Source organism: Neolamprologus brichardi, chromosome 1 (assembly GCF_056152115.1).
Source record: "Neolamprologus brichardi isolate AB-2024 chromosome 1, ASM5615211v1, whole genome shotgun sequence".
Classification (NCBI taxonomy): Eukaryota; Metazoa; Chordata; class Actinopteri; order Cichliformes; family Cichlidae; genus Neolamprologus; species Neolamprologus brichardi.
This window is the reverse complement of record NC_142104.1, coordinates 32,823,413-32,831,849: the sequence shown is the minus strand read 5'-3', so window position 1 is coordinate 32,831,849 and position 8,437 is coordinate 32,823,413. Positions and strand designations below refer to the sequence as shown.

The following is an 8,437-nucleotide window of genomic DNA, read 5'->3' as shown; positions in this document are numbered from 1 at the left end:
GTCTAATACTCATGTATTTTAGTTATAAAGAGTGTTTGGAAACACAGCCTGTGCTAGTGACACAAGATAAAATTATTATTATTTTTTTAAAAAGCCATTAAGATTAATACTGGAAGCACAGAGAAAATCAGATGATTAAAACGATCAAATTGTCAGCAAATATCTATTAACATGTGTTAAGTTGCGCTCAGCAGATATATAAAGGGCCTTAAAAAAAAAAAAAAAAAAAAGAATAACTATTTTCTTGCACTTCATAGCCTGTAAAAAAAATTACACAGGAGACTGCAGTGCAATACAATACCTGCAAGGATCTCTCACGCGCGACAACAATGACAAAGGATGCATTTTTTTTCTTCTTTTCTTTCTTACAAAATACATATTTAAAATTTATTAAGCATTTTTAAATTTAGCAGGACATCAGACACAAGTGTAATTTTCTTATAAATTAATCTCACAATTTCTCATTTGTCTTAAGATGTCTTACAAATATTCACAGGTTCTCAGCAATTTCATTCAAGGGGTAACAGTTAACATGTACATGCCGTATGTGCAAAAGTGATCTCGCTAGATTTTACTCGAGTGCTGATGTCATTTTACTAGTACTGGCAAACTGAAAAAAGGAATAAAAATATCCATATTAGCAGAAATGGAAAAACAAAGCAAAAAAAATGTAAAAATTAAAAAAAAAATCTTATTCTTGCAATTCTCCCCATGCCATTCTATTCCTGCGAAACAGACCACATAAGCATCACAATGAGCACGACGGTAGTGTTGATGAATATCGGGATAAACCTGCTTTTAAAATCTAATTTCAATACGCCCACTGAGGCACAGCCAAACTCTGTACAGCAGCTTTTTTTTTTTTTTTTTTTAGAGCTGGCTGTCATAAGAATGAAGGCAGTGAAGCTGCTGTGAAGTGTTTTCAGAGGTAATGAATACTGTGTAAATGCTAAACAGGTTAAAAAGGGGGAGAAAAAAAGCACCCATCCACCCACAACATAAACAACACCCACACACACAAATATGTACTCCAAGATCCTTCAGGGCCCTCAGGACTCATCAGTGGTAACGTCCAGCTTTCTTTGAGGGATGTGTACAGTTTTGGTGGATGATTGTCCGGCAGTGTTTACTACAGCAGCCAGAGGCGAAAGGGAGACCGGTGTGTGAAAGAAGCTGTGCTGAGGGACCCCGCTCCCTTTAGGGGTGGCCATCAGGGGCTAGAAAACAGACAATAATTAGTTAGACTAATATTTCTCAACCAAATTAGTATATTCATTTCATTGATCTTATATGAACACTAAATCCAATCACCTCAATAATAAAACACTTGTTTCAGGTCTAATCAGACAATCAGAAGCACCTCTCTCAAACTGTTAAATCAGTGAGACAACTGAAACTAACTCAAAAACACCGCCAAGAAAACTGATGACATGCATGTAAATCCATGTGTGCCATGAAGTCTGAAAGCAGAACAGATCAAGTCTGGCCCACACTGTTTGTTTATACCTGCTGTACACCGATCAGGGCCACTTGATGTGGGGATACAGTCTGCTGAATGTGCACAGGGGACAGAGGTTTGATGAAAACCATGGCCCTCTGCTGCAGAGTCAGGGGGCTCATCAATGGACTGGTCAGGGTGTTGGCACGCTCTGGAGTCTGAGGTGTAGCAAATGCACTTCCTGGGCTGGAGCTGGAGATCAGACCGAGGTTCTGCAGGGTGAAGTTTAAGATGGCAGGACTGGGACTGTTGAGGCGGTGGGCTTGCTGGGTGGCCTGTGGAGAGGCTGCGTTAGCGGGTCTTTGAAGCCGAAGGTTGGTGGGCGTAATCTCCTGGGCTGGGGCAGGTCTGGAGCCTGTAGACAGAGTAAAAGAAGTCAATTCTGTTGTTTGGATGTTGTTTATGCAATCCTTACTGTGCTGCACACAATGATAACTGGAGACCTAACATTTTCTTGACAGTTTAAGTATGAAATCTATGTACAGTCAGAGCTCGAGCTGCACATTTGATAAAATATTTACCTGCAGTTGGTGTTTGGTAGATGTTGGGAGGTGAGATCTTGTTGCTTTCTGCTCCTGAACTTTGAACTTCCTTGTAGCTGATGAGGGACTGCTGGGAGATTGGGATCAAGTATCCAGCTGGGATTAAAGTCTGGATAGATAGAGTAGAACAAAAGAAAATCAACGAATGAACACCTACTAACAGATCATCCTCTGATCCTTGAAGTTCTTTTAGCACTTCTACCTCAGCATGAAGCTGTCCGGGTGTGAGGGGAATAGCCCTGACCGGTGTTAATCCCGCCTCGCTGTCAGAATTTGCCACCTTCTCTTCTCTGTCCAGTAGGAGTTCCAAACTCTGCTCTAATGTCTGATTGGCTACAGCCCCGCCGGGGGTGTTGACAAACTCTGGGTCCAGGTGGAGGGCGCGAGGCGAGGGCCGACTGGTGAGCTGACCGACACGACGGGCCTTTAGGCGGGCCTGCAGGATCTCACAGAGCTTTGGAGAGGTGTCCTAGGAGGTGAACAAAGACAGGCGCTGAGAAATGAACAGTGCGAGGTGATACAGTTACATAGTTCTGTGTTGGTTATTACCAGATTATTACATAAATGGCGCATTTAAGTTTTCTCACCTTGAAGGTGGGGTCAGACCTCTTAGCTTTAGAGGGGCTGCCCTCGGATGCCAACTCTGAACGCAGCCTTTTGACCCCCAAAGGACTTGCATCGGCTGCCGTGTGGCTCTTAGCTGCCGACTGGCCATTTGGGCTCTGCCCAGTCTTATCTTCAAAAGTCATAGAGCGCACTGCCAGGCTAGTTGGCTGCGGCCTGGCCAGAGGGTTTGACCTGAGCGAAGAAGGGTTCAAATACACGGCGTAGGGCCCGCTCCCTCGCTGCTGAGGTAACAGTACAGGGATCAGGGGCGAACACTGCGCGGGGATGTAGGCAACAGACCCTGATGGCTGTGCTGCCAGCAGGGCGTGTGGGATCGGGTTGGCAGTAGTATTGACTGCTTGCTCCTGAGTTGGAGGTTGTAACGGTATATGAGATGGTTCCACTGAAGTAGGAGTGGGAAGCTGTAACACGTATCCTGTGTTTGCCTCTGCAGCAGCAGGCTTTAGGCCTTCATCTCCAGTCCTGCAACACAAGCAGGACAATCATTTAAAGAATACCTCTTATGCTCTTTTTAAAAGTGGATGCTCACATTGAAACACAACAAAATGTTTAATATAATGAGGTAAGTTTGTGCAGGTGCAAGCAATCTCTTCAGTTATTACTGAAGATTTAGCTTAGGATGAGCGACAGACTAAATGGAACTAAACTTACGCTGACTCCTGGTCGAGTTCAATCTTACAAATAGCAGCAAGCTGGGCCATTTTGTTTGGGAAGTCACTGTTCACTGAGGAATCACCTGAAGACAGAAGAGTAAATTTAAAAAAAAAAAAAAAAAGAAAATTAAGAAGCTTCATTGCATCATTCATAATAATTTGCTGGAGAAGGAACTTTTTTTTTTTTAAATGAAGAAATGTCTTTTGTGCTTACTCTTGACAGGACTGCTGGGGGCCGAGTTGATCTTGCGTCGATCATCCTGAATGCTCTTGGCGAGCTTTATGAGGGACGGGTGGCGAGTGAAGCTGCGTTTGGTCCCCGGTGATGAGAAAAGATTTTTGGCACAGTTGTCGGCGGACGCACGTGGTTCAAGTACGCCTTTCTTCCTGGGTGGGCATGCGGTTGAGGTGTTCTCCGAGTCTAGAGGAAGAGTTAAGTGCTAAGAAAACACGAACGCTACAACTACACCTTATAACTGAGGGCCAAATTTTCAGGGAGTTCTGGTGATACCTTTGACTTGTGGGAAATCGTCAGGGCCGACCCATTCGAACGCCGGTTTCCTCCCCCTTTCTTCTGCCACGTGAACTTTCTCAATGAGCTTCAGGCTTCGTAGCACATTAGCTATGTCGTACAGCCGCCGCACTTTGGCTGCAAACACACAACCAAACAGCGTTAATATCGACTAGTAAGGACACAAAACAGGAAATGCACATAATCAACATTTAAAGCTTCATAAGATGCCTTCACCCCCACCTCAATCATAAATGTCATAGAGTTCATGCATTGTTCACATGTATGCCATGACGCAGTCTTGATTAACCTTATACCCGGGGTGTCAAACATAAGGACCCGCCTAAGACTCCAATCTTGCCCAACTGGAGATGTTTGTAAAACTTTTGACTTTTAAATTTTAGACTTTTAAGTCATACATTTTACAGCTTTTCATTCTCTCTTATCTCTCTCTACTGACAAAAGAATTCCCCATCAGAATTCATACTACACCAAGTAAATAAGTAATAATAGACCGTTAAATGACAGAAAGTTATTATTGTTTTCACCATCTACTGTAGAAATTGGGTTCACATTAAACAAAACAAACAAGCAAAAAGAAATTTTGCCAATTATTTTTGTTTTTGTTATATAATTACAGGACATCTCAAAACATCTCAGAAATGTGTGTCAATAAACATTTTCACACCATCAGAAAAACAAGTTTCACCGGTCTGGCCCACAATGTAAAATGAGTTTGACATCCTTACACTACACCTTATTTGGATGAGGCTCTGTACTTACTCTTGAACTTGTTCTTGTCTTGATCTGCTGCCTGGTCCTCTCCAATCAGGATCTTTGCAGCCACGTCCAGACTGACCACACGAGGATTAGACACCAGAAAGAGCATGACAAACTTTTGGCTCATCACACGCAGAGATTTGTCTTTCCTACTGTTGACAGAGGCTGGACAAGACATAGGACAATAAACACAAAGGTTTGTGTTTGAACCTAACTGTTTCATTTTGTAAAGTATTTGTGTATCATCTCGCAAAATGACAATTTCATTGTTTATATAAAAACAAAATCTTCTCCACCTGCTTTGAACTCCACTCCTGGCAGCTCCACAAAGAAGAGCTCTTTCTGTCCGTGTTCTCCGTTCTCCAAGTCCACCACCGCCACCTCGTTCTCCTTCTCCTCCCCGTCAAAGTCAAACTCCTTTTCCACAAGGCGCTGGCGGATCTGCTGCATCTGCTGGCTGTACCGGTGTTCCTCGCCCACCTGCTTCAGAATGGCCAGAGTCTCAGCCAGTTTGGTTCGGCCATGCCAGGTGTAGCGGTTCTTTGCAGAGCGGCTCACCATGTGAAGACTCTCCAGCACGTTCATGATGTCATAAATGCGTCGGCGCTCCACATCTGTGAGCGTAGGAGAAAAAATAAAATTTCTTAACTCATTAGGTAAAAGTAACTCATTGGAGGAGAAAATGAAACAAACCAGCTTCAGTTACGATCATGGTGTTTTTGTGTGTGTTTTTTTGCCTAAAGCAGAACAAGTCAACTCAGATATGATGTATCATAAGAGCTATTGCTAAACAAAATAAGTTAAGCAATCATTAGGTGCAATCTATGAGCTTAATAGACATACTGAGCTCAGTGGCCACATCATCCAGGCAGATGTCGTTGTTGAGGGCTGGGTTTGGGTAATCTGGATAACGTGCAAGGAATTTGTGACACAGAAGCCCCAGACTCTTCTCTTTTCTGCTAATCATTTTCTCTGACTCTTCTCCATTTTCAGGCTCCTGTAAAAAAGACAACAGACAAGAACAGCTATTTTACCATCTCAACATACTAGAAGATGCCTGTGACATCAGCTCTAGTATTTTATTTGTACCTGTGTAGATTCAAGACTATCCCGCCCATCGTTGTCCATACAGAGCTCCTTTTCTCGGTTTCTGATCTCAGGACTAGCAGCGCTGATGAGCATTTTGAGGTTGGAGGTCGGTGTCCAGGGATCAACTGAACCAACTTCCCTCCCTTTTTTAGGTGTTGCGAGGGGACCCATGGTGATCTGGTTGTCCACTAAGACACCACACGAACCAGTTAATGTCTTTGGCGTTTTTGTTGTTTTTACCAATACCTGGGGTGCAACAAAACCACCATCCTGGTGAGAAAAGGAGAAGACATATTAAGATGCAAGACTCATATTTCTTCTCTGGTTAATACTGAAATGCAAGAATAAAAAAAAATACGAATAAATTTTATCTAAACGTGGTCATATTACGCTGTACTTATTGAGCTTTGAATGAGACTTCTGGGTCAGTTTCCAAGTTAGCATAACAGTTCAATAAGGATCATATGAGCTATAGTTATCTAGGTATTACGTTACGTATGTTAACGGTATAGTTCAAAACAATCAAATACTTTAAGAAAAAATCATATACAAAGGCAATTCACTTAAATGGCCATAAAAAAATAAACCTGCAGACCAGACTTCTTCGTTATTATATTTATAAATCTTACTTATGTATATATACATTTTTAGAGAAAACCTTACCTCTTTTGTGGGTAAATATATTTGCCGGGAACCGGCAGTGCAAACAATTATGAGTTTAATAATGTTCACGGTGTCAGTTTAACAAACACCCTGACTTTCCTTCCTGGTAATTTTTGTCAAAGAAATCTTTTAAAACTCATCAAAACATGATTAATATTGGCGGTAACTGACGTACATTCCACCGAATCGCAGCCCCAACGGCCAGAGCGGTACCGCCCTTTTTATCTGAAGCAGCCAATTAGAACGCGGCGCGAGGCAGCGAAGAGGAAGTGAAGAGTGTCCCGCGCAGGTAAACAGTTTTTTGAAATCCTTGGCGCGGAACGTGCCTATAGCAACAGTGACGGCTCGCTTTAAACTTTTAATACGTTTTTGGCAAATAGTTAATAATTACTAAGTTCCACCATGAGGAACGCTACTTTATTTTTATGCCGAGTCTGCTTTCTGGTGGAAAAACGTCCTACGGTTAAGGGTGGGCGTCACGTACGCCAGCTACGAGTGCCCACCGTCCGATAAGAAACAGTAAAACCGGATAAACAAGAAACATATCAACCAAGCCCAACTGGCTTTCAAGAAACAATAAGGACCAAAGTTTAGGCTATAAGTGGTTAGCAAATCAACACATCTACGTACAGTGCCAGTGGAAAAAAATCCACCAACATTTACTTTCCAGCCGTGTAGATCTGGTGTGTGCTTTAATAAAGCTCCCAAATCTTAGAGAAGTACATAAACAGACTCACCTAAATCCACGAAATGCGTCTCTCTCAAAGAAAACTGGACATCTTCGCAGTAGTGTGTTATGGAGTCCAGGCAGTCTGGTCCGAGCGCCAATAAGGACTTTATTATGGGACTGCGCTTCTCCGCGTGCACAGAGGCGATAGAAACGTCAAAAATCATACAAAATTACTACAAAGTTTGCGCGCCTCAGCTTTCTCTCTTCCTCTGCCAGTAAGCAGTGGCCTCTTGGTCAACGTTACTACAGTTGTGAAAAGTTTGCCCAGTTGTGTCGGTGACCTGCACACCCCGGCAACATTTGGCCCGCCCAGTACGAGTATGCGCGCTCACGTCACACCCGCCCCATACCTCTTGGCGGGGAGAAAGGCGGGCCAAAGGCCCAAATCAGATACTGTAGCGTCACGTAACCTTTCACCTCCCGAGCAGGAAGTTCCATTTTAAAAGGAAGTTAAAATACAAACATTTCCTTTATTTTCAGTCCAGGTCTTGTATCCAATCAGGGGAACGTGTTTTTCTGTTTTTTGGGGTACTCAATAATGATCTACTCAAGGATAAAAAATTCACTTAACTCAGGGGGTGACCCAGTGTTGTGTCTACACATAGCAGAAAACTTAGCAAAGAATCAGTTTTAAATGCACTTTGTTAATAGTAGCAGCCAAGTAAACACATCATTTGTTCTAATGCCAAATGTATCTCAGTTTAACAGGAATAAAATAGTATTTTTGCGCTCACAGTGACTTCCAAAGAGGTGTTAGTCCCAAACTTGGCTTATCTCAACATGGCGGGAAGTTTGTCCTTCAAAAATCTTAGAAAACTTGACAAGTGGAGGGCAAAAGAAGAAGTGTCAGGCTTAAAACCGCATCTAGAGCAGATAAGCAGTATCTGAGAGTCATGTCCTGTAGAAAAAGGAATAAAAATCAGTGACTGAGACCCAAGACTCAGAAATGTTCTCACTGTAAAGGTTTCTGTCATTAAGTCAAGAGAAATAATGAAACAAGAAAAAAAAAGGCTGAGGTATGATGACTTTTAGAGTTACAAAAGTGGGTGTCCACAGCCATCTGTAAAACATGGTGGAGGCTCTGTCATGGTTTAGGGTTGCATTTCAGCCAGTGGTGTTGGGATCTTGTCAAAACTGATGACATGAACACCATCCATCCATTCACTTCCGCTTATCCTTTTATTATGAACACAGAAAAGTACAATCAGATTTTGATTCACTACACAATAATCCTAAAATCTGGAAAGTATCCAAGTGAATGAGTCAGAATGTCAGTGATCCCAAACACACTGGCAGCACAAAGAAGAGCTTTGAACGTCCTTCAACAAAACTGGAGCACTATTA

At 42.6% G+C, this 8,437-nt stretch overlaps 1 protein-coding gene across 3 annotated transcripts; it reads right to left on the bottom strand.

Annotated features, from left to right (window-relative positions):
* Nucleotides 1-290: 290 nt before the first annotated feature.
* Nucleotides 291-7,412, bottom strand: e2f8 (E2F transcription factor 8). 3 transcript variants are annotated; one of them, XM_006793761.2, is made up of 13 exons: nt 7,101-7,412; nt 5,701-5,970; nt 5,455-5,608; nt 4,908-5,225; nt 4,615-4,776; nt 3,832-3,969; nt 3,535-3,741; nt 3,319-3,403; nt 2,628-3,129; nt 2,243-2,509; nt 2,020-2,149; nt 1,507-1,853; nt 295-1,217 (listed from the first exon to the last, which is right to left on the bottom strand). In XM_006793761.2, the coding sequence occupies exons 2-13, from the start codon at nt 5,869-5,871 to the stop codon at nt 1,050-1,052; spliced, it is 2,649 nt and encodes an 882-aa protein (XP_006793824.1). In that variant the 5' UTR covers nt 5,872-5,970; nt 7,101-7,412; the 3' UTR covers nt 295-1,049. The 3 variants fall into 3 exon arrangements, with proteins under 3 accessions (XP_087697101.1, XP_087697109.1, XP_006793824.1); XM_087840975.1 differs by having other exon boundaries at nt 291-1,217; nt 2,020-2,509; XM_087840983.1 differs by lacking the exon at nt 7,101-7,412 and adding an exon at nt 6,364-6,547 and having other exon boundaries at nt 291-1,217; nt 2,020-2,509.
* Nucleotides 7,413-8,437: the final 1,025 nt, after the last annotated feature.